The sequence below is a fragment of the Apostichopus japonicus genome, chromosome 16 (genome assembly GCF_037975245.1).
Source record: "Apostichopus japonicus isolate 1M-3 chromosome 16, ASM3797524v1, whole genome shotgun sequence".
Taxonomy (NCBI): Eukaryota; Metazoa; Echinodermata; class Holothuroidea; order Aspidochirotida; family Stichopodidae; genus Apostichopus; species Apostichopus japonicus.
This window is the reverse complement of record NC_092576.1, coordinates 8,975,541-9,001,635: the sequence shown is the minus strand read 5'-3', so window position 1 is coordinate 9,001,635 and position 26,095 is coordinate 8,975,541. Positions and strand designations below refer to the sequence as shown.

The 26,095-nt window shown below is 36.5% G+C and overlaps 2 protein-coding genes across 18 annotated transcripts in view; both read left to right on the top strand.

Moving 5' to 3' along the window:
• The window catches only part of LOC139981981 (uncharacterized), a 471,811-nt gene that overhangs the window by 401,836 nt on the left and 43,880 nt on the right, over positions 1–26,095 (top strand). The gene's annotated exons all lie outside the window — the stretch shown is intronic.
• LOC139981982 (uncharacterized) lies at positions 1,110–24,397 on the top strand. 7 transcript variants are annotated; one of them, XM_071994464.1, is made up of 17 exons: positions 1,110–2,446; positions 4,434–4,497; positions 4,828–4,987; positions 5,673–5,862; positions 7,046–7,144; positions 7,801–7,899; positions 8,559–8,657; positions 9,323–9,421; positions 10,087–10,185; positions 10,852–10,914; positions 11,617–11,715; positions 12,381–12,479; positions 13,085–13,183; positions 13,833–13,931; positions 14,279–16,307; positions 16,498–16,641; positions 19,548–24,397. In XM_071994464.1, exons 1-17 carry the CDS (start codon positions 2,426–2,428, stop codon positions 19,748–19,750), a joined length of 3,765 nt encoding a protein of 1,254 aa, XP_071850565.1. In that variant the 5' UTR covers positions 1,110–2,425; the 3' UTR covers positions 19,751–24,397. The 7 variants fall into 7 exon arrangements, with proteins under 7 accessions (XP_071850565.1, XP_071850564.1, XP_071850567.1 ...); XM_071994463.1 differs by having other exon boundaries at positions 10,852–10,950; XM_071994466.1 differs by lacking the exon at positions 7,046–7,144 and having other exon boundaries at positions 10,852–10,950.

Genomic DNA, 26,095 nt, shown 5'->3' with positions numbered 1-26,095 from the left:
GTAGAACTGTTTCTGATTTATTTTCAAAATAAAAATAAAACCAAACTGTTATAGATTTACTTTCACCTAAGATACTGTAGAGTATCGAACGCAACATTTTATGACATTCAACATGAGACCCTTAAACTGATTAGGCCTAAAACTGATATATTTATAGTATGGCACCTACTGCAAAAAGCTATTGATTATTGACCTTTCCATGTTTTGTATTTATCCCTAATACTGTAGATCCCCTTTTCTCAGTTATTTGCTATGGCAGTACGCCTAAAGTGCTCTGTTGGGTCAGGTGTGTTGTAGTTTTAAGATCCATCGGTTAATACTTTTGTTGAATTATCGTAAATGATGAATTCATCAGGAAGTAGTTCACATGTACTCTACTGTAATAAGTATTGACATGTGTATATTCACAGGAAGGATGAGGATATCCCTAAGTCGTCCAACCCATGACAAGTCAGAAGTCAGAGAAATAGACATGATTAGTTTCCACCATTAATATCATTGTTTTGGATGATGATCATTAATAGTATCATTTATGTTTATGAATCGTATGTAACTAAATCATGTATTTCCAAAGCTGGTAGTAGTTATTTGGAACTCTTAGTATTTATTTATTCATTTGGTTTCTTGTCTTCATTTCTCTTCCAGGTGGTTCTTGTCAGGAAAATATTTATTTGGAGGTTGGAAAGCAAGGTTTAGTACCTTGTCATTTTGAAAACTTTGACATTATTGGCTGGATTAATGGTGATGGCGATGTAACAAATACTTCCCCATTCATTTACATGGAGGGTTCACAGATATATGGAAGAGGGTATGAGAGTGGAGACTATGACATGCATCCAAATGGTTCTTTGATCATCAATGAAGTAAAATTGTCTAACAAATTTAATTACACAGTTTTATTCGATCCTCATCCCGCTGGTGCAAATGAGTTCATTGTAGTCCCAGTGAAAGTCTATGGTAAGTATTGTTAGCCCCATTGAACAGATTAATGGGGCAATGTTTTGTAATTACGTAACAAAATAAGTTGTAGGAAGGTTGCATGGCTCTTGTGTAACATTAATAGGGTACATTGCGTAGATTAGGGGGCCAATTTTTTTGGTTCCTTGCTTTAGCAAAAGGAACCTATGCAGTCAGGTTGGCGTGTGTGTGTGTGTGTGTATGTATGCGTTTACATTTCTAGCTGACCGAGGACTTGGACCTGATAACACACCCGTCAACCGAGGACCAAAATGACAAGCGAGGACTAAAATGCGGGTCCTCGGAAGAATATACGTGCAACCGCAACAAAGCTTCCCCCCTGTTATCTTGACGAAGTTTTAGCAAAGTCCACGTTTGGATCGTAAATTACGAATCTGTGTTACTGCCTACACACAGTTTCAATGACCAGTAAGTCACACACCTATCGATAATTTAATAGCGCCCCCAATTTGAACGTTACGTGAAAAAGTTTTCGCGCGCTCCGAGTCCTCGCTAATTGGTAAGTTTATGACGGAACGCTACGCAATCTACGTACGTAAGCACACACGTTGAAATTCTTGAAGGAAAACGTCACTTAATCACGTCGGTAAGGATCATTCCTGTTTTACATCTCTTTCGTTCATTTCCAACTTAGATTTGGTCAGGTAATAGTTTTGTTTTAGGGTATATCAAAAGTTTGACTTGGCTTTGTATGTGAAATTGTGAATATGGTTTTTCGTGACAGGTGAGGACTCAAAGTAGCAGGTAGCGTTAGATAGGTCAGACCTCAATACAGTAGCCTAACGTTTAGCGATATTATTAATACTATAATATCTTAAGCCTTTGTAACACAAACTAACTGTTTAGGTATATACCTATGCTAGCCTAGGCCTAGTTTAGTTAATATATACCACGCCTAGTAATAATCCGACTTCACAACGTTAGGTCCTCGCTTGTGTAGCCAAAAGTTAACATTGTTCGGCTCGGCTCACGTAACTTTTAAATGTGACGCATTCTGTAAAGTAGCAGTTGGCCTAGCCCTAATAGCCCAATAATTAACCTACAGTAGGCCTACTTGTACTACAGTACTAGCCTAAAATGGCACAAGGATATCTCTACATGGAGTGTTCCGATGTTTTTGATGTAGTTTTATCAATTTGTGATGAATGTCACTTGTACTACAATTGTATTACTGTTGATGGTGGTATTGGCAATTTCGAATTCAGGCCAATTTGGATACTATTCTTTTACTCTGAGGAGAGCTTTAGATTAATTATAAGAATCATAGTGGACTTATGTTTGCTACCCTATGTCAGCTACCAATGGGTGGATGATTTAATTTTGGAAATTTTATACCATGGCCTTGATTGGATATCATAATTTTGTGTGTTGACATGGCTTCACATAGAGTTATCATGATCAATTAAATTTTAATCAACCTTTGTAGCGAGACATTTGGCTTGTGGCCATGGCGAGAAGGAGGCTCAAGGTAAGGATTGAAATGGAACTTGTGTTTCAGTGCAGTTATGTTAACTTTGTTAAACCTTTAGCCTGAGCTGTTTAACCATTTTCATTGTTGATCATTTTTTCAAAGATGCCCCCCCCCCCCCCCAGGAGGCTCCCAGAATATTTAGATAACGATTAATTGATAAATCTTAAGGATTATTACCATAATGCCAATTAACAACCGCATATATTGTTTGGAATATTTCTTACTAGATTTATTATTGATTTCTGTATAGATCTACCTGTGTGACATAAATTTATAAATAGTTGATGAGTAATACATGTGATATGGATGTGGTAACCATATTGACCAGACCTAAGGCAAATAGCTTGCACAGGCATGCTCATTGCTCAAGTAATAAAACATCATAGTACAGTATTTGTAATGACTTCTAGAATGTTGCTTGTACACAAAATGAACAAACATAAGTAATTCAATAGATTTCTTTTGCAGTTTATATATAAATGAATTGGTTGTCTATGTTGCAGACATATTATATTGTAAGTCAATATTGTAAGTCAATATTGGCTTTCATGCCTATTCAAAAGTAACCATGTGCATGGCAAGGTCCTTCTGCACTGTTCGTGTGTTTATCATAATGTTAGACCCCCATGGACTGTCTCGTTCACTCCTAAGCTAGGCCACAGCAGTAACATGGAGCTCTAGTTTAGAGAGGCTCTAGACAAAGTTTTCCAGAAATCATGATTCATGAAGAAGGTGACCTCTCCATGTAATAGAGCCCTCCTTGCTGTAGGTGCCCCAAAAAATTATGACTCTCCCCAAGACAATATGGCTTAAGTTGCAATCCATGTGATTTTAAATTATAGGTTCCTGTGATTTCTTCATTGAAGGAGCTCTGCCACTGTCATCTCAAGTAGTGTCCCAGGAAAGAGGGTTACATAGCATTTTTCAAAGAGCTGGCTTAAAATAAGACTGCAATTTGTATTTTGTACTGCAAGAAAAAGCAATGGGAAGGGAACCCCTCCCTAACCCCCTCCCCAGGCTGCTGAATCCTCCCTGCTTTCTAATATTGCCATCTGGTTCTAGCAGTGCATGCATTACTTTCTTCAGTACCCATGTACTGTATGTCATGTGTTCAATTAAAAAATTTCTTGCTAACTCATCTTACTTGCAATTTTTAGACAGTGTTTGAGTTGTGTTGAAAATTATAACCAATGTTTATAACATATTTTCAGCAGTTGAAAAGTTTAATGCACCATTAAACTTTCCATATTGTATTTAATTAATAATTATCATACTGACACCATCTTCTCTCCTCATTGATTTCCTCCTTACCTGCTGGACAACCACAACTACCTTCTCTTGTTTTGTTATTTTTATTTCTTGGGGCCAGTGGCACGTCACCAGCCATGGCAATTCTGGGGGGCAACAAGGGGGTCAAGCTATATATTTAGCTGGGGGAGTGCTAAAAATATAACACTGATATGGGGAAGGGGTCTAATGTGCGGAGTTTGCCATTAGCCTAGCTCCTTATATTTTTCGATAAGTAGAAGATCTGATTGGAGGAGGGAGGAAATTGCCATCCCCTCCCCCATAGCACTGCCACTGCTTGAGGCAGACTTTTTAAAAATGACTATTTCACATATGTCACCAGTTTCACATGGGTGTTTAGAATGTTGTTTTTATGATGTTAAAATTTTACCTTAACTAAATACTGTTTATTTTTTACTCATATTGGCAAGATGATGGGCGTTACAATGCATTTTTATACGTTTCAATTACTCAAACAAAAATGACAATAAAAGGTTTATTGACCAAAGCTAGTTTTTAATCCCTTTCCTGGGCACAACCTGAACTGGTAAACAAGTCTTTGAGAATTAAGATGATTTCAAGCTGAATTAGAAGAAGTAGAACAAGAAGTACAAGAAGTAAGAACTAGAAGTAGAATTAGTAGAACATTTCCCGCAACTGGTAGTAAAGAATATAAAAGCTTTTACATCCTTCACAGAATACTTCTGAATTCACAACTCATGATGAAGACTTTGAAGTACTATTCATTAACTCCTACATAGGTAAGAACCACTTACATTGATGTATTTAATACATCTTACTTGTGGATGTGGGGGGGGGGGGGGGTCATCGAAAATTGTGCGTTACGTACAGCACAGTTGGAGATAAAAGTTTATTATTGATGTAAATTGATTTACGTTTATGTCAACAATTCAGTTTGGTATATTGGTAACAGCTTTTCTTTTGGTAAAGCATTTCATATGACTGCTGAAAATTGATCACTCAGGTGTTGACCATCCTGTTTAGCATTGAAGGAGTTTTGGCTAGAAACCTATCGTAGATGACCATGGAAAACAAAGCAGCTAGGAAAATCTTTATTTCCTAATACACAGGGAAAGGTCTGTTTGCCAAAAAAGACTTTGAAGGAGGCACATTACTGTTAGAATACTGTGGAAAGCTGCTAAGTGACAATGATGCAGCACATCTGGAATCTGAAAGTCCTAACAGAAGTGATTACTTGTTTTCCTTTCAACACAAAGGAAAGTTTTTGTGGTATGTTGTGTTCTCTCAGTACAGTAACAGTCATCCCCCTCCCCATTCAACAGATAATGCATCATGATTATTGTATTGGTTTCATTAAGTCTGATGATATGTTTGAATATAGGCACAAACTTGCCAATAACGGTCCAAGAAAACCTACCATCGTTGTCATTAGTTATAGTCTAGTCTCACAATGGTGTACTTATGTTCCAAAATTGTGGCTGTTTTACAATTTATGAGTAACTTTAGAAATAAGCCCAAAACAGGGAGAATCACTACTGTTTTGATAAACAAATGCATGTACCAGAAGGTTGGGAATTATATTTGATATTTGAAAAATGTATCTTATTTAAATAATTAGCTTTAAACCTTGAATCCTCCATTCATCTTCCTGTTGTTAATTTGAGATTTGGAATGTTTAGTAGAGTATATTGAATGATATATCATCTTTCAATTAGATGTTGTTTTAGACATGGAAGAGTTAACTGTGGAAAGCTTGTATGTGATATGACAGTTATAGTCGCTACTTTAGAAGGATAGTCCAGGGCAAACTTTCCTCTGGACTATCTTTTAAGTCATGTAAATGCATCATATTGCAACACCTAACTTTGAATTTGTATTTACTTTCTAGTTTTAGCAAAGCAAAGAAGGTTCTGATTCTGCACTTTGTACATTTTATATTTCCTTCTTTCCAAAGCATTGATGCATACTTCACAACCTCAAAAGCACGATACATAAATGATGCTAAAGAAACTCAAGCAAATACCTTTGTCAAGAAGGTGGAGGTGCATGGCGTTCCCCGTTTATTTATATATTCAAAGAAAAAAATTGAAAAGGGGACTGAGATTCGATATGACTATGGAAATCCAGACGCAGAATGGAGACAAGTAAGTTAGAAAATAAATTACTGCTGATAATTCTCAGTTCTCTTGACATGAATTTTACATATTAAACAGGCACAAGCATATTATTATTATGATGATATTTTAACCCTTGATGCACAGTTTAAACAACAATAGAGACCAGAACGACTTGTGAATAAGTAACTAGGCTGTTATAATTACTTGATTGTTTCAGGGAGGTACTTTATGTAAGCCAACCTCAAACTGAGGTCAATAGACACCTGAAATGAAGTGAATAGGATTAGTAAGTGTCTGTTCACTTCAGTTTGAGGTTGGCTTACATGAAGTATCAACAGCTTTTCAACATGTCCAAGTCTCCCATATGTTTTGTAATCTACAATAGATTCACTTTCACTATAAAACTTGCCTTAATTTAGATTGTAAGCAGTAGTTAAGGGTCTGGTATAATGTAACATCATGTTTGTCCAGATGATGCTATATGCTAGATGCTATGTAGTCTGCTCTCACCGCTGCTCACAGAAGCTTGTCGTAGGTGGTTTACTTTTCATTTTTGTAACATTATTACACAATTGCTGTGTCAGAAAGGTCCTCAGACAATTTTGTAGACACATCTGTCATTAAAGTAGTCAGTTTCATGTTATAAGGTGGCATATAGAACTTACTCATAACTTCAGGGAGCTTCATCAAGGAAGCTCATTGTTTCATGTAATATTGATTGGTGTAGTGTTGCATATCAAAATTCACAATGGTTCAGTGATTTAAACCTCAAAGCTTGAATGTGTAGTTTGATAAATTCCTATAAGACTATCAATGGGAGGACCTTACAGTATGTTTATTGTGCAAGTAGTAACATTTATCTACTGTCTGTTACATTCGTTATGACATGTTGATGTACAAAAATCAGGCTATTGATTCCCTTGTATCACCAGTAACAATAGTAGTAGGAGTTGTGTCATATACTGTAGGTCCTCAAAAGAACCAATTCCTTTGATTTTTGTTAACACACAGCTCTGTCTTTTAAATAGTAACTCTCATCTTGTTAGGTGGCATTGAACTAAACTAAATGTTCTTACTCAGAGAGCTTCATTAAATAAGAATGAGGGCATTTTATTGCTCAAATACACGTAGACCATTTGGAATATATGTTTTCAGATTGAATAAACTGTCATTATTGGTTATTATGGATGTCATATTCTTTCAATTGCAGGACAAATGCTGTGACTTAACTGCTGTAGGAGGTGATGCCCTCTTAGATGAAAACGCAGATGGTGAAAGTGACATTGATGAAACCACAAATGAAGGAGAGGTAATTCAGTAATGTTGTAAAGATCTTATGGAGAGTAAATAATGTTAAAGATGCATATCTCATTATACATTTTAATTAAACAGCACAAGAGTTCCAATTAAACAACAAGTATTGCTTGTTTCATGTAATTTTTATTTGTGTAGTGTTAGATATTTATATTCACTATGGTTCAGTGACTTAAACCTCAAAGCTTGAATGTGTAGTTTGATAAATTCCTATAAGACTATCAATGGGAGGACCTTACAGTATGTTTATTGTGCAAGTAGAAACATTTCTCTACTGTCTGTTGCATTTGTTATGAGTGATGTACAAAAATCAGACACTCTGGCTATGGATTTCCTTGTATCACCAGTAACAATATAAGGAAGCTTGTTGTACATTTGTGACCTTTTACATTGGTAGTTGTGTCAGATAGGTCCTCAAAAGAACCAATTCCTTTGATTTTTGTTAACACACAGCTCTGTCTTTTAAATAGTAACTCTCATCTTGTTAGGTGGCATTGAACTAAACTAAATATTCCTACTCAGAGAGCTTCATTAGTAAGAATGAGGGCATTTTGTGGCTCAAATACACATAGACCAAGTTGTGGTAATGTTGTCAGATTGATTAAACTGTCATTTCTGGTTATTATGGATGTCATATTCTTTCAATTGCAGGACAAATGCTGTGACCTAACTACTGGAGGAGGTGATCCCCTATCAGATGAAAATGCAAATGATGAAAGTGACATTGATGAAACCACAAATGAAGGAGAGGTAATTCAGTAATATTGTAAAGATCCTATGGAAAGTAAATAATGTTAAAGATGCATATCTCATTATATATTTTCATTAAACAGCACAAGAGTTCCAATTAAACAACAAGTATTGCTTGTTTCATGTAATTTTTATATGTGTAGTGTTAGATATTAATATTCACTATGGTTCAGTGCTTTAAACCTCAAAGCTTGAATGTGTAGTTTGATAAATTCCTATAAGACTATCAATGGGAGGACCTTACAGTATGTTTATTGTGCAAGTAGTAACATTTCTTTACTGTCTGTTGCATTTGTTATGACATATTGATGTACAAAAATCAGACACTCTGGCTATGGATTTCCTTGTATCACCATTAACAATATAAGGAAGCTTGTTGTACATTTGTGTCCTTTTACATTGGTAGTTGTGTCAGATAGGTCCTCAAAAGAACCAATTCCTTTGATTTTTGTTAACACACAGCTGTCTTTTAAATAGTAACTCTCCATCTTGTTAGGTGGCATTGAACTAAACTAAATGTTCCTACTCAGAGAGCTTCATTAGTAAGAATGAGGGCATTTTGTGGCTCAAATACACGTAGACCAAGTTGTGGTAATGTTGTCAGATTGATTAAACTGTCATTTCTGGTTATTATGGATGTCATATTCTTTCAATTGCAGGACAAATGCTGTGACCTAACTACTGGAGGAGGTGATCCCCTATCAGATGAAAATGCAAATGATGAAAGTGACATTGATGAAACCACAAATGAAGGAGAGGTAATTCAGTAATATTGTAAAGATCCTATGGAAAGTAAATAATGTTAAAGATGCATATTTCATTATATCTCACACTAAACAGTGCAAGATTTCTAATATGTTCAAACCACTAGTATTGCTTGTTTCATGTAATTTTCATTTGTGTAGTGTTAGATATTAATATTCACTATGGTTCAGTGATTTAAACTCCAAAGCTTGAATGTGCAGTTTGATAAATTCCTATAAGACTATCAATGGGAGGACCTTACAGTATGTTTATTGTGCAAGTATAAACATTGCTTTACTGTCTGTTACATTTGTTATGACATATTGATGTACAAAAATCAGACACTCTGGCTATGGATTTCCTTATATCACCAGTAACAATATAAGGAAGCTTGTTGTACATTTGTGTCCTTTTACATTGGTAGTTGTGTCAGATAGGTCCTCAAAAGAACCAATTCCTTTGATTTTTGTTAACACACAGCTCTGTCTTTTAAATAGTAACTCTCATCTTGTTAGGTGGCATTGAACTAAACTAAATGTTCTTACTCAGAGAGCTTCATTAAGTAAGAATGAGGGCATTTTATTGCTCAAATACATGTAGACCATTTTGAATATATGTTTTCAGATTGAATAAACTGTCATTATTGGTTATTATGGATGTCATATTCTTTCAATTGCAGGACAAATGCTCTGACTTAACTGCTGTAGGAGGTGATGCCCTCTTAGATGAAAACGCAGATGGTGAAAGTGACATTGTTGAAACCACAAATGAAGGAGAGGTAATTCAGTAATGTTGTAAAGATCTTATGGAAAGTAAATAATGTTAAAGATGCATATCTCATTATATATTTTAATTAAACAGCACAAGAGTTCCAATTAAACAACAAGTATTGCTTGTTTCATGTAATTTTTATTTGTATAGTGTTAGATATTAATATTCACTATGGTTCAGTGACTTAAACCTCAAAGCTTGAATGTGTAGTTTGATAAATTCCTATAAGACTATCAATGGGAGGACCTTACAGTATGTTTATTGTGCAAGTATAAACATTTCTTTACTGTCTGTTGCATTTGTTATGACATATTGATGTACAAAAATCAGACACTCTGGCTATGGATTTCCTTATATCACCAGTAACAATATAAGGAAGCTTGTTGTACATTTGTGACCTTTTACATTGGTAGTTGTGTCAGATAGGTCCTCAAAAGAACCAATTACTTAGATTTTTGTTAACACACAGCTCTGTCTTTTAAGTAGTATCTTTCATCTTGTTAGGTGGCATTGAACTAAACTAAATGTTCTTACTCAGAGAGCTTCATTAAGTTAGTATGAAGACATTTTGTTTCCCAAATGCACGTAGACCATTTTGTGGTAATTTTGTCAGATTGGCTAAGTTAACTACAAGTTTTGGTTATTATGGATGTCATATTCTTTCAATTTCAGAAAAGAAGCTGTGACTCAACTTCTGGAGGAGGTGATCCCCTATTAGATGAAAGTGCGGGTGACGAAAGTGACATTGATGAAACCACAAATGAAGGAGAGGTAATTCAGTAATGTTGTAACAATCTTATGGAAAGTGAATAATATTTAAGATGCATATTTCATTATATTTCACACTAAACAGTGCAAGATTTCCAATATGTTTTAAACCACTAGTGTTGCTTGTTTCATGTAATATTGATTGGTGTAGTGTTAGATATTAATATTCACTATGGTTCAGTGACTTAAACCTCAAAGCTTCAATGTGTAGTTTGATAAATTCCTATAAGACTATCAATGGGAGGACCTTACAGTATGTTTATTGTGCAAGTAGAAACATTTCTTTACTGTCTGTTGCATTTGTTATGACATATTGATGTACAAAAATCAGACACTCTTGCTATTGATTTCCTTGTATCACCATTAACAATATAAGGAAGCTTGTTGTACATTTGTGTCCTTTTACATTGGTAGTTGTGTCAGATAGGTCCTCAAAAGAACCAATTCCTTTGATTTTTGTTAACACACAGTTTTGTCTTTTAAATAGTAACTCTCATCTTGTTAGGTGGCATTGAACTAAACTAAATGTTCTCACTCAGAGAGCTTCATTTAGTTAGTATGAAGGCATTTTATTGCTCAAATACACATAGACCATTTGGAATATATGTTTTCAGATTGAATAAACTGTCACTGCTGGTTATTATGGATGTCATATTCTTTCAATTGCAGGACAAATGCTGTGACTTAACTGCTGTAGGAGGTGATGCCCTCTTAGATGAAAACGCAGATGATGTAAGTGACATTGATGAAACCACAAATGAAGGAGAGGTAATTCAGTAATATTGTAAAGATCTTATGGAAAGTAAATAATGTTAAAGATGCATATCTCATTATATATTTTAATTAAACAGCACAAGAGTTCCAATTAAACAACAAGTATTGCTTGTTTCATGTAATTTTTATTTGTGTAGTGTTAGATATTTATATTCACTATGGTTCAGTGACTTAAACCTCAAAGCTTGAATGTGTAGTTTGATAAATTCCTATAAGACTATCAATGGGAGGACCTTACAGTATGTTTATTGTGCAAGTAGAAACATTTCTTTACTGTCTGTTGCATTTGTTATGACATATTGATGTACAAAAATCAGACACTCTGGCTATGGATTTCCTTGTATCACCATTAACAATATAAGGAAGCTTGTTGTACTTATTGTGTCCTTTTACATTGGTAGTTGTGTCAGATAAGTCCTCAAAAGAACCAATTCCTTTGATTCTTGTTAACACACAGTTTTGTCTTTTAAATAGTAACTTTCATCTTGTTAGGTGGCATTGAACTAAACTAAATGTTCTTACTCAGAGAGCTTCATTTAGGAAGTATGAAGACATTTTGTTTCCCAAATGCACGTAGACCATTTTGTGGTAATTTTGTCAGATTGGCTAAGGTAACTGCAATTATTGGTTATTATGGATGTCATATTCTTTCAATTTCAGAAAAGAAGCTGTGACTCAACTTCTGGAGGAGGTGATCCCCTATTAGATGAAAGTGCGGGTGATGAAAGTGACATTGATGAAACCACAAATGAAGGAGAGGTAATTCAGTAATGTTGTAACAATCTTATGGAAAGTGAATAATATTTAAGATGCATATTTCATTATATCTCACACTAAACATCGCAAGATTTCCAATATGTTTTAAACCACTAGTATTGCTTGTTTCATGTAATTTTGATTTGTGTTGTGTTAGATATTTATATTCACTATGGTTCAGTGACTTAAACCTCAAAGCTTGAATGTGTAGTTTGATAAATTCCTATAAGACTATCAATGGGAGGACCTTACAGTATGTTTATCGTGCAAGTATAAACATTGCTTTACTGTCTGTTGCATTTGCTATGACATATTGATGTACAAAAATCAGACACTCTGGCTATGGATTTCCTTGTATCACCATTAACAATATAAGGAAGCTTGTTGTACATTTGTGTCCTTTTACATTGGTAGTTGTGTCAGATAGGTCCTCAAAAGAACCAATTCCTTTGATTTTTGTTAACACACAGCTCTGTCTTCTAAATAGTAACTCTCATCTTGTTAGGTGGCATTGAACTAAACTAAATGTTCCTACTCAGAGAGCTTCATTAGTAAGAATGAGGGCATTTTGTGGCTCAAATACACGTAGACCAAGTTGTGGTAATGTTGTCAGATTGATTAAACTGTCATTTCTGGTTATTATGGATGTCATATTCTTTCAATTGCAGGACAAATGCTGTGACCTAACTACTGGAGGAGGTGATCCCCTATCAGATGAAAATGCAAATGATGAAAGTGACATTGATGAAACCACAAATGAAGGAGAGGTAATTCAGTAATATTGTAAAGATCCTATGGAAAGTAAATAATGTTAAAGATGCATATTTCATTATATCTCACACTAAACAGTGCAAGATTTCTAATATGTTTAAACCACTAGTATTGCTTGTTTCATGTAATTTTCATTTGTGTAGTGTTAGATATTAATATTCACTATGGTTCAGTGATTTAAACTCCAAAGCTTGAATGTGTAGTTTGATAAATTCCTATAAGACTATCAATGGGAGGACCTTACAGTATGTTTATTGTGCAAGTATAAACATTTCTTTACTGTCTGTTGCATTTGTTATGACATATTGATGTACAAAAATCAGACACTCTGGCTATGGATTTCCTTATATCACCAGTAACAATATAAGGAAGCTTGTTGTACATTTGTGTCCTTTTACATTGGTAGTTGTGTCAGATAGGTCCTCAAAAGAACCAATTCCTTTGATTTTTGTTAACACACAGCTCTGTCTTTAGAATAGTAACTCTCATCTTGTTAGGTGGCATTGAACTAAACTAAGTGTTCCTACTCAGAGAGCTTCATTAAGTAAGAATGAGGGCATTCTGTGGATTATTATAGATGTCATATTTTTTTCAATTGCAGGACAAATACTGTGACTCAACTTCTGGAAGAAGTGATCCCCTATTTGATGAAAATGCAGATGATGAAAGTGACATTGATGAAACCACAAATGAAGGAGAGGTAATTCAGTAATATTGTAAAGATCCTATGGAAAGTAAATAATATTTAAGATGCATATCTCATTATATCTTCAGTAAACAGCGCAAGAGTTCCAATATACTATACACCACTTTTGTTGCTTGTTTAGTGTTAGATATTAATATTCACTATGGTTCAGTGATTTAAACTCCAAAGCTTGAATGTGTAGTTTGATAAATTCCTATAAGACTATCAATGGGAGGACCTTACAGTATGTTTATTGTGCAAGTAGAAACATTTCTTTACTGTCTGTTACATTTGTTATGACATTTTGATGTACAAAAATCAGACACTCTGGCTATTGATTTCCTTATATCACCAGTAACAATATAATCAAGCTTGTTGTACATTTGTGTCCTTTTACATTGGTAGTTGTGTCAGATAAGTCCTCAAAAGAAGTGATTACTTTGATTTTTGTTAACACACACCTCTGTTTTTAAAATAAAAACTCTTATCTTGTTAGGTGGCATTGAACTAAACTAAATGTTCCTACTCAGAGAGCTTCATTAAGTAAGAATGAGGGCATTTTGTTTCCCAAATGCATGTAGACCAAGTTGTGGTAATGTTGTAAGATTGGCTGAGTGAACTGCCATTACTGGTTATTATGAATGTCATATTTCTTCAATTGCAGGACAAATGCTGTGACATAACTTCTGGGGGAGGTGTTATCCCTTTAGATGAAAGTGTAAATGATGAAAGTGACAATGCAGAAATCGCTGTGGGAGGAAAGGTATATAATATTTTAACAATCAAGTAGAAAGTGAATAACAATAACATTTTTAGATGAAGAAACTGTCATTAATCATAACAACCTGTTAGTTATCCATTGACTCTCATTAGATAATATCAATCACAGCATTAAGATATGAGTGATGAAGTAAATTTATATTTTAAATTAGTTGGTGTGTTTCATTGTTTTGATTCACATAAATGACTACTTCATTGGCTACTTACTAAAGGTTGTAGATTAGTTTACATTTTTCTTTTTTGAACCACTCCTTACTTTTATTAAGATCTGAACTATGTCATTGTATCATTAATAAAACTCTCATGCACGTTGTTTGCTTCCATTTACAGGGAATCTTTTCAACACTTGTGCCATACTCAGATAGTGACAGTGATTGCTCATACATCATTCCCATGCCAACTTCACAACAGAGACGACTTGGAAGTAGTCTTTGGGGAGAAACATCAACTGAATCCTCCAAATCACCAAACAAAAAGGATTCTGCAGTGTTGAGAACCACCGCTACTGTTTCCAATTCGCATGATCACATAGAACAAGACAGTAGCAGCGATGCTGGTAACTGGTCACCAGAGAGTGATGTTGAAGCTGAGGATGCCAGGGGGTCTAAGCCAGGAAAAAGATGTGAAAAGGAAAATGTTGCACCTGCTTCTTCTAGCATAAAGGTCATGAAAACACACAACAAAGGGAAAAGGAAATGGGACAAACACCAGTACTGTGTGTACTGTATGAAAACCTATGCAAAACTCCCAAGACACCTTGAACAAGTTCATTTGAAGGAAAAAGAAGTTGCTGAAGCTCTGAGTTACGATAAAGGGTCATGTAAGCGTAAAGAACTCTTAACCTTGTTAAGAAACAAGGGGAACCATAGCCATAATGTTGAAGTTTGGCAGTCTGGCAGTGGCTGTTTGATTCCTGCAAGACGGACACCTTTTGACCAGTCACATGATGAGTTCCTTCCCTGTAACCTCTGCTTTGGTTACTTCTCCAGAGATAACCTATGGAAGCATAAGAAGAATTGTTTCATGGCATCTGAGTCAACCATGAAAGACAAGAGACACCAGTCAACATCTGCTCTGCTCCTACCATTTTCACAGGAAGTATCACAGAGTTTTAAAGACACAGTTTTTGCATCTATGACTTACGATAGCATATCGTTTGCTGCTAGACATGATCACATTATTGTTCAGTATGGGGAACGAATGTTTGCCAAACTTGGTCATGAAAGACATCAAGTGGGTTACATTAGTCAGAAAATGCGTGAACTTGCAAGACTACTGCTGAAAATCAAGGAAACAAAACCTGATGTGAAGTCCTTATATGACTGTATTAGTCCAAAACAGTTTGATACGGTATTAGAAGCTGTTCGAAACCTGGCAGGATTAGACCCCCAAACTGGGAAGTATAAGACACCATCGTTAGCTCTTAAGTTGGGTCATTCACTTCAGACATGTGCTTTGATTGTGAAGGCTGAGTGCATCAAATCAGAAGATCCAGTTAAAGAGGATCAGGCAGATAAATTTTCAAAGCTGGCAGTTATTGAGTGGGCTCATAAAGTGGGAACAGGTGCCAGGACAACACTGGAAGAACGCAAGTGGAACAAGCCAAACATGCTACCACTATCAGAGGACATCAGACAACTACACGCTAAATTGTCTGAGGTAATAGAAGAGAAACAGAAGCTGTTGGCCTTGTCTGATGATGTAACAGCATGGTATGCATTAGCTGAAGCAACCCTGAGCAAGCTAATTCTCTTCAATCGACGCAGAAGTGGTGAAGTGCAAAGAATAAAGCTGGCTGACTTTGAACGCAGATGTCATGATCAAGGAAATGATGATGTAATGGACTCTCTATCATCTTGGGAGAAGACATTGTGTAACAAGCTTGAACGCATTGAGATCAGGGGAAAACGAGGGAGAAAAGTGCCTGTCCTTCTCACAAAGGAAATGGTACAGGTGATGGAACTGTTGGCTGCTAAGAGAACCCTCATTGGAGTCAGCCAGACGAATGATTATTTCTTTGCCCGCCCAAACTTCTCTTCTATGGAACCATTGAGGGGAGCTGATTGCATACGGAAGTATGCACAGAAGTCAGGTGCAAAGCATCCGTCTAACCTCACATCAACAAAATTAAGAAAACAAATTGCCACTGTTTCCCAGATCTTATGTTTGAAGGACCATGAATTAGATGTCCTGGCGGGATTCTTAGGGCATGACATACGTGTGCATCGAGAATATTATAGACTGCCCGAAAATACTCTACAAATGGCTAAAGTGGCACGACTGCTTCTATTAATGGAGAAGGGTGCTGTGGGGGAGTTCAAAGACAAGAAGTTAGATGAAATTGAGGTTCCTCTTGATGGTGAGTGAAGATCCTATTCTACAATCCCAATATAAAGTTTGTTATCTCCCTCTTGATGCATTATGTCAACTGTGTCAAGAATGTCATGTTATTGAATTAATGATAAAGTACCTGGTCCACAGTAGAGTGTTTTGAGTAGCATCATACTATTGCTTGCTCTTAATGAATCTCTAATTATTATTCGGCTTAGATCCAAGCTATACTGATGAATCAGAGGGAGAATCTGAAGTACCATATGATGAAGAAGATTTGGAAACTGAAGACAAGGAAGGACAAAATGAAATTCACGAAAGTGAAGAAGAGAGTGACAGCCTTGCATCAACTAAAAAGAAAGGTCAGTTAAGTAGAGCAATGTGGCTTATATATATATATATATATATATATATACATATACATATACATATACATATATATATATATATAAATATCAGATCGTCAGACAACTGAACAAATACTCGCTGCGCGGGTATATTCTATGGGGAACACGAACCTTATTTCTTACGTGCACGGTTCATATGCAATTGTAGAGAAAAACATAATTGCCCCCTCAACGGGAATTGCTTGGTGAGCAGTGTCATATATAGGGCCGATGTTACTACTGGTCATGACACCAAATCATACATAGGGCTATCGAGTGGCCCCTTTAAGCAAAGGTACAGTAACCACAGTAAGTCCTTACGTTATGAGCGTTACGAGAAAGAAACAGAGCTTTCCAAACATATATGGGACCTGAAGCGTAAGGGTGCCCCCTTCGTTATTGAGTGGAATGTACTCAAGCATTCCAATACACGCATGCGTAGATCCGGTCAATGTAACCTTTATATTGATGAGAAGCTCTGTATCCTCCTATCTAAAAACCCGCATTTACTCAATAAGAGATCTGAATTCATCTCCAAGTGTCGCCACAATAGGCTCAAACCAATGAACCGTGCACGTAAGAAATAAGGTTCGTGTTCCCCATAGAATATACCCGCGTGGCGAGTATTCGTTCAGTTGTCTGACGATCGCCACCCTAAGGGCGTGAAACTCCGAGTTACAGCTGTACTTACCAAGGCATATACTTCTATGTTTAGGCTCTGCTTTTATAGCATAGAGCACTCTTCTTGCAGTCCTGATTCTTTCTTGTTTATATAAATATATATATACAGTATATATATATTATTAGACAAAACCAGAGAAATAAGATATGACTCATAATTGACAAATAAGGAGTAAGTTTTAGAAAATATATTGGAATATTATTATATATATATATATAGATATATAGATATATATATATATATATATATATAGAGTAGGTTGGCGTCTATCTTGGCGCAGAGTGCTCTATGTCCATTGGACAGAGCGGAATATATGTTGATACTAGATGAGACTAGTGGAACACTAGTAGTTGTAACTCGGAGTTTCACGCTTTGTAGCGATCTTCAGACAACTGGTAGCTTCAAGTTATGCTCCATGAATATATAGGATCCTCGTCGGGATTACCGGGGATTATGCGGTTGTTGGTGTATTGTTCTGCCTGAGTATTCTCTTTCGCGTCCGTTCTGTTTGTGGGTTTGTAAGACTTTCTTCGGTGTTCGGCTGTTGGTGTATTCTCTTTTGCGTCCGATCTGTTGTTGGGGTTTTTTGCCTTCCTTCGGTGCTCGCTCCTTAGTTGTGTGTGGTTCTCTTGACGGTGTTTGGTGGTTGGACTGGAGTTGTTTATGTAGAACTTGTTTTCGTGGCGACACTTCGATATGAGCTCTGGGCGTTTGTTCAGGAGGGTCCGTTTGTCTGTGTTGATAATGATGAGTTTTTCAGTGAGGCAGAGGTTGCACCGCTTCGACTCGTTGCTGTAGGCTTTGGCTCTGCTGGCGATCGACCAATTGATAGTGAATGGCTGGTTGTTCTGTTTCAGATGCCAGATGTGCTTCGAGAGTTCCGTTGCGTTTTGGTGTTTTTCGTGGTTGAGCGACATCTTGTGGTTACCGTATCTGAGCTTGAAGGGGGGTTCTGTTAGGCCGATGTATGTCTTGCAGTTGTCGGTGGTTTTCACTTCGGCCTTGTATATGATGTTAGATGCCTGGCAGTTTCCATTTAGTGGGCATGTGTCCTTTTTTCGGCAGTTGCAGGCTTCCTTTTCTTTCGATGTGTGGGTGGCTGCTATACGTTTGTTGTGTCCTTTGATGATGCTGGCGATGTTGGGCATGCAACTGTAACTGACTTTCACGGTGTTTCTGTTGAAAATCTTGTGTAGTTTCGATGTCTTCGGGAAGTGTTTGTTGATAAGTTTCAGGAATGTGCCTCCTATGTTCGTGGCTACGTTGCTGCTAAAAGGTGGGTTGAACCACCATCATCAACCAACATCATCTGAAGTGAAAACCACCGACAACTGCAAGACATACATCGGCCTAACAGAACCCCCCTTCAAGCTCAGATACGGTAACCACAAGATGTCGCTCAACCACGAAAAACACCAAAACGCAACGGAACTCTCGAAGCACATCTGGCATCTGAAACAGAACAACCAGCCATTCACTATCAATTGGTCGATCGCCAGCAGAGCCAAAGCCTACAGCAACGAGTCGAAGCGGTGCAACCTCTGCCTCACTGAAAAACTCATCATTATCAACACAGACAAACGGACCCTCCTGAACAAACGCCCAGAGCTCATATCGAAGTGTCGCCACGAAAACAAGTTCTACATAAACAACTCCAGTCCAACCACCAAACACCGTCAAGAGAACCACACACAACTAAGGAGCGAGCACCGAAGGAAGGCAAAAAACCCCAACAACAGATCGGACGCAAAAGAGAATACACCAACAGCCGAACACCGAAGAAAGTCTTACAAACCCACAAACAGAACGGACGCGAAAGAGAATACTCAGGCAGAACAATACACCAACAACCGCATAATCCCCGGTAATCCCGACGAGGATCCTATATATTCATGGAGCATAACTTGAAGCTACCAGTTGTCTGAAGATCGCTACAAAGCGTGAAACTCCGAGTTACAACTACTAGTGTTCCACTAGTCTCATCTAGTATCAACATATATATATATATATATATATATATTTATATTGGTTTAATACCATTGTATATCAGCTGCCATAGAATTATTTTATACAACATTGTCTGCTATTCTGAATAATGCATTAGCATGCCCAAAACTTGAAAAAGCAACAAAAAAGAACTCCAGCTTTAACATTGATGAATGTGATGACTATATTTTACCATTGTTTTTTTGATTTGCAGGCAGTCCTAAACAAAGAGTCAGATGGAGAAGAAACCAAACAGCAACAATTGAAAAACACTTTGAAAAACATATTCGGGTTCAAAGGGTTCCGAGAAAGTCTGAGTGCGAAGCATTGAGGCGAAAATATCCAGCTCTTGCAACCAAAGACTGGAAGAGCATAAAGTATAAAGTTTACAACATCATTCAGCAGAAAAAGAAGTAAAATTGTGTAAGCTAAAAGTGGCCATTTTACAAGTTTAAACCTTTTTGTACCTGACAAAATCATCTCAGAGAGTGAACGTTTGCCACTTACAATAATGCCAACGTTTTTGCCTCTACATTTACCTGGACAGTTTGCCTTCAGCATGTCTTCAGATACAACAGTATTTGCTATTTCAAACTTTTTTTTTGTTGCTATTTTGTTTTGTGTTTTAAACAAAGAGTTTTGGTGTTCACAGATTTCTGTTTTTAGCTGTTTTTGTTCCTTGAGTACATGGAATGTCTTGATGAAAAGCCTAGTAAAGACAATCAAATTTTAAATGGATTAATTTTACCAAACCCTCCAACAATTTGCGGGAGGGGGGGAGGGGGGGAGGTGGGATTTTATTGGATTTGCATAATAAGTATGTAACAAGCCTCCAATCTTGACCAATTAAGACATTTCTAAGTAACTCAATTACTATATATGTTTAACCAAAACTGCTAACATCTTGCAAAATTTAGTGAAGTTACAGTTACACTATACAACAGGTATCATTGCCATTTTGTTTTGTCTGAGCAATAGTCTAATAATCATGGTAGAGACTTTTCAACACTATTTATTAAGACTGAGATGAATAATGCTGATACTAAAAGTAAAAAGATCTGTCGAGTACACTTTACTTACATGGTTGACCAGAGATTAATGTACAGTATAGTGTAGATTGGGTCTCAGCTAGGCCTACACATTTGGTACCAATCAGGAGCAATGCAAAATGGCAGGTGGATGTTGCATGTTGCCAGGTTAAATTTTTAGACACCCTTACCAAGCTGTTAGCTTGTTTTTTAGTTATTGTTTTGACAGAGAAGGAATTGTATTTAATGCTGTAGAAGTCAGTAGACCTAGTTTTTAGACACCCTTATACCAAGCTGTAAGCTTGTTTTTTAGTTATTGTTTTGACAGAGAAGGGATTGTATTTAATGCTGTAGAAGTCAGTAGACCTAGTAATAAGTCTACATTTTATCTCATATTGTTGAAGGTAGTCTTGTAGAGAACAGTATGCCATGGAGTTTACACAACAAACACTCCCCCAATTTACCAAAAATAAGTTCAGGGACATTGTTTTAGAAAGCTCGTTGACAGCATTGGATCTGATACGTTTACAATATGAATGAAGTTCTACAATAAATCTGTAGTGCAAACCGTTAGCATCAGCCCAGTGAGGCTTCAGTGTCACACATGTGACCACTTGTTAGAGGCAATTAATTAATTGTTGGAATAAGTATTTGACTAGATATTTTGCAGAAGAACAGTCTTTACCAAGAAAAGTTGCATGTCCTGTATGGACATTAGGTCAGATGCACTAATTACTTTTAATGAAAACTTTCGTGATAATTTGGTCATATGTGTGACATCATAATTATGCTAATTAGCATCCAGTATTAATGAAGAATTAGAACAGAAATCTTTTCCTCAGGAAAGGAAACTTTACTGAACTAAGTAAAAACATGATCCTTGTGAAAGTGAACTACTGAAAATTATTTCTAGATATAGTTAAAGCAAAAACAATCTAATCTATATAGAAACTGTGTAGTTGGGTTCTGATAAAAACTTAATTGTTTTCCTGTCAGTTCATTTGCCAGAGATTGGCCCTATGTCATTATGTTTTAATCAACAGGAGAGGTTTGATGTCCATGGGTTTCTGATTTAACTGCTTTGTTTAAGTATGAGACTTGACTGACTACTCCTAGTCTGATGCAACTCTTACCAATTTCTGTGAGGATCATTCATAGCTGCATAAATGATATGAAGTACAGAATACTCATTGTTTCTAGAACACATTCTCTCTCACTGCATGATCTGTAAAGTTACTCTTGGTTACTGCAGCAGGCATCATTAAACTTTTCCAAGAAAGACAGAACTTTTAAATGTGTAATCTTTTCTTTGTCCATCTATGTGAAGTATTTGTAATTTTTAGAGTGTTCATAGCACAATCTGAGATGTTTTCCTAAAAGCTTCTAACATATTTCAATGCCCCATTGCAAAATTTCAATGTCCACCCCACCTTGCCAGAACTGACTCCCTCACCACCCATTCCATACCCAACATACTTGTGGTGAATTGAAAAGGTATTGATGTTGAATTCCCTAGATAAACAAGAAATAAATCAATTGTCCGAGCACGGTTTTGAAAAAACATCTCACTGAAGCCCTTTCCTTGTCACATATGATAGTCCGTATGAGATACTTGCGAGTCCTCGGAATTCATTTAATAGAAGTTTATGAGTCCTTAGTAGTTTTAAATACGCTTTGTGAAGGAGTCCTCAGAAGACTTTAAATACTTGGCTCATCCAAGTCCTCGGAAGTCTTTAAATACTTGCCCCATTCAAGTCCTCAGAAGGCTTTAAATACCTGTAGTGTGTTAGTCCTCAGTTATATAGGAAATATCACATGTTCAAAGAAATGAAAATGCAAACATTGCTATAGCTGGTATGTTAGAGTATGGTGGAATTATGCTCAGTAACGACTTTAAAAGTTGCTAGTGTATACCTAAGTAGGAGTCCTCACAAGCAGGTAAGGAGTCAGAGTCCTCACTAGTACCATAATGCGCGTATGTGTGTGTGTGTGTGTGTGTGACAATTGCTCGGGTACGCTCTATCTCAATAAGGGAATGTTGGATTGAGGCCAAACTTGGACTATAGATCCGCCATATGGAGAAGGTGTGCCCTATTGTTTCTGGTGCCCACAAAGGTCACCAAAGGTCAGTTATGGTCCAAAAACCGAAAATATTAAAACTGCAATAACTCCCAGTGCCAATGTGCGACAAGATTGATATTTTGGGACAAGTTGTGAACTGGTTAGGGGAGCATTTTCAAACTTAACGGTCATGTGATCCGAGGTCACCAAAGGTCAATTAATGATAAAAAACTAGTATTTTTGCGATAACTTGAGAACGAAATGTCCGTTAGGGTTGGGAGTTGCTTCAATGTTATCCAATTGTCGACCCGCATCTGGGTGACCCTTGACCTCAATTTGACCTCTGGTGACCTTTACATGTTTTTGGGGATTTTTACAGTTTTGATGCTATTTTCAGCTGTTAAAGGTACCTTCTGATCATAAATGTCAATGGGTTGACCCCCGTGTGACCTTCGTGTACGAAGTTATATGAGGTCAAAGTTAATTTTCAGACATTTAATGCAATAACTCCCAGTTCCAAGGTGTGACAAGGTTGATATTTTTGGAGTAGTTGCAAATGGTATAAGGGAATATTTTCAAACTTAACGGTCATGTGGTACAAGGTCACCAAAGGTCAATTTATGATAAAAACCTGGTATTTTTGCGATAACTTGAGAACAAATTGTCCGTTAGGGTTGGGAGTTGCTTCAATGTAATCCAAATGTCGACCTGCATCTGGGTGACCCTTTGACCTCAATTTGACCTCTGGTGACCTTTTCGTGTTTTGTGGATTTTTACAGTTTCGATGCTATTTTCAGATGTTAAAGGTACCTTCTGATCATAAATGTCAATGGGTTGACCCCCGTGTGACCTTCGTGTGTGAAGTTATATGAGGTCAAAGTTAATTTTCAGACCTTTAATGCAATAACTCCCAGTTCCAAGGTGTGACAAGCTTGATATTTTTGGAGTAGTTGCAAATGGTATAGGGGAATATTTTCCAACATAACGGTCATGTGATACAAGGTCACCAAAGGTCAATTAATGTTAAAAAAAACTAGTATTTTTGCGATAACTTGAAAACAAATTGTCTGTTAGGGTTGGGAGTTGCTTCAATGTAATCCATTTGTCGACCCGCATCTGGGTGACCCCTTGACCTTAATTTGACCTCTGGTGACCTTTTCGTGTTTTGTGGATTTTTACAGTTTCGATGCTATTTTCAGATGTTAAAGGTACCTTCTGATCATAAATGTCAATGGGTTGACCCCCGTGTGACCTTCGTGTGCGAAGTTATATGAAGTCAAATTTAATTTTCACACATTTAATGCAATAACTCCCAGTGCCAAGGTGTGACAAGGTTGATTTTTTTGGACAAGTTGCAAATGGTATAGGGGAATATTTTCAAACTTAATGGTCATGTGATCCAACGTCACCAAAGGTCAGCTAATGTTAAAAAAGTAGTATTTTGGGGGGAGAAAATGGGCAAAGAAAAAATGTTTGAATTTTTACAGTCATGCTCTATTTAGGTCTCACCGATCAAAAATGTCAAATGGTTGACCTCCGGGTGACCTTTGTGTGTGAAGTTATGTATACAAGTTCAAAGTTAATTTTTTGACATTTAATGCAATTAAATCTCAATGCCAAGGTGTGACATGGTTGATATTTTGGGACAAGTTGTGAATGGGGTGGTGGAACATTTTGAAACTTAAAGGTCATGTCATCTGAGGTCACCAATGTTATCATATCTGTTGACACGCTTGTAGGTCTCTTATACTTCTTACATTTTCGACGCCATATTTAGATCTCAAAAGTGCCTTTGATCAAAAATCTGATCACATTTTGTGATCACAAAAGTGTTGGCTATAGTGTTGGTTACTTTATGGGAACATGTAGGACCACAATTACTTGGACTATTTGAGCCCAATCTTGCTTGATAATATTATGTGTATTGTCATATACCCCAAGCAAGGAACCACAGTGCCCTTGGGCTCTTGTTTAATGATGTAAAGAATTCTATATTCTATTTTATTCCATTCTTGGTTCCATTACTATTGTGTAGCATGAATTGTGTTAGGGACCATTGCCAAATCTAATCGCTGTCATGACTGCTTAGGCTCGCAAGGCTATTCTTCACATCTTCAGCTTAGTTGACTTGAGTGATCAGCCCTCAGCTGAGACTCAGATGTAATTAGGGGGCTGTTTTTGACAATGAACTTCCTTAGTGACCAAGATGAATGACATTTCCTTTGAATAAGGATTAAGTTTCATGGGTAACTTGTTGTGGACTATAGCCATCAGGCATCAACAATCAATTCAAGGTTATTTGTTTGTATGACTATCATATCAGATTAGTGCTAGGCTATTTGTAATGCAGTTTGCCAGTAAGCTTAGTCATGGAGGCTTAGTGTATGCCTGTATATATAGTAAAGTATAGGTTGGCATTTGGAAGTTGAATCCATTTTGTACAGTCAAGTAACATGGTAATAGTGAGGTCCCCGGTGACTACGAATATTTTTGTAACAGTCCAAATGACTGATGAATGATTACCAGAGTTAATGACTGATATCAAATAAATCAGGAAAATCACTTAATTCTGGATAGCAGTGACGACAAAGACAACAGTTTATGATTTACACACTGGCACTGTTCGTGGAAAAAACATGCATTGCATTTTGAACTTGTATGAAGTTTACTTTCGACATTGGTCGGACCATTGATTACTATTGAAAATGAGATGGACAGTACCATGTTCTACCGAGCCGAAAACAAAACAAAGTTAATCTTGTAAAACATAAATCAAAATATATAAATGTAGATGCGCAAAGCCTAGCCTACACCAAAAAGCCTTTTAAACTCAAAATATACTATACAATAAAATGGCAATTACAAGGAGGAAATTATGAGTTGTTGCCAAAAGGTTCAATATCAGATCGATTCGATCGATACACATGCATAATAAAAATAAAAATATTTAGAACTGCATGATTGCAGCTCAACAGGATTTTTTTTTACAAAACAAGGACATTTCAAGCCAGTATTCAATATTAGATCGTGTGTAGTGCAATAATTTCTTCTGAGAGGTATTCCAGATGTGGAGCAGTACACATTACTGCCGATGGGAATGAAAAAGAAGTGGGTACTATAGGGTTGTGCAGTGTAGCAATTCATCGCAAAAAGATTATTATTATGATTATACATTTCATACAAGGTGAAAAGACTAGGTTAGCTAACAAGCTAATCTAACCCGAGGCCCTTGTTACATCATAAGGATGAAAACGTGTAAACAAACGTAAAATGAAAATAAAACAAAACATACTTCTGAATAATAAAAGATATTGTAACCTACATAAAATTACTTTACATGGAATCTTAATACAAAAAGCTTAAAGCTTACATTGCTTAAAATTGACATAAAACATCACAAATGATCATTTCAAAAATACAAATTAAACATGTCATAAAAGTGTCATATGATACCATGAATAAGACGTTGAAACAGGTCAAAGATTTAGCCTCTCTACATTCTGGTGTTAAAACATCATTCCAATCCTTAGCCGCTAGATATTAGAACCTTCTTTTATGATAGTCAGTTTTGCCCCCCCTCCCCAACAAATAGGCCGTTAGATGTCGAAGATCCCAGTCCATAGGCATTTATATCACTAGTAAATTCAAACAACTCCCTCAAATAGGCTGGGGT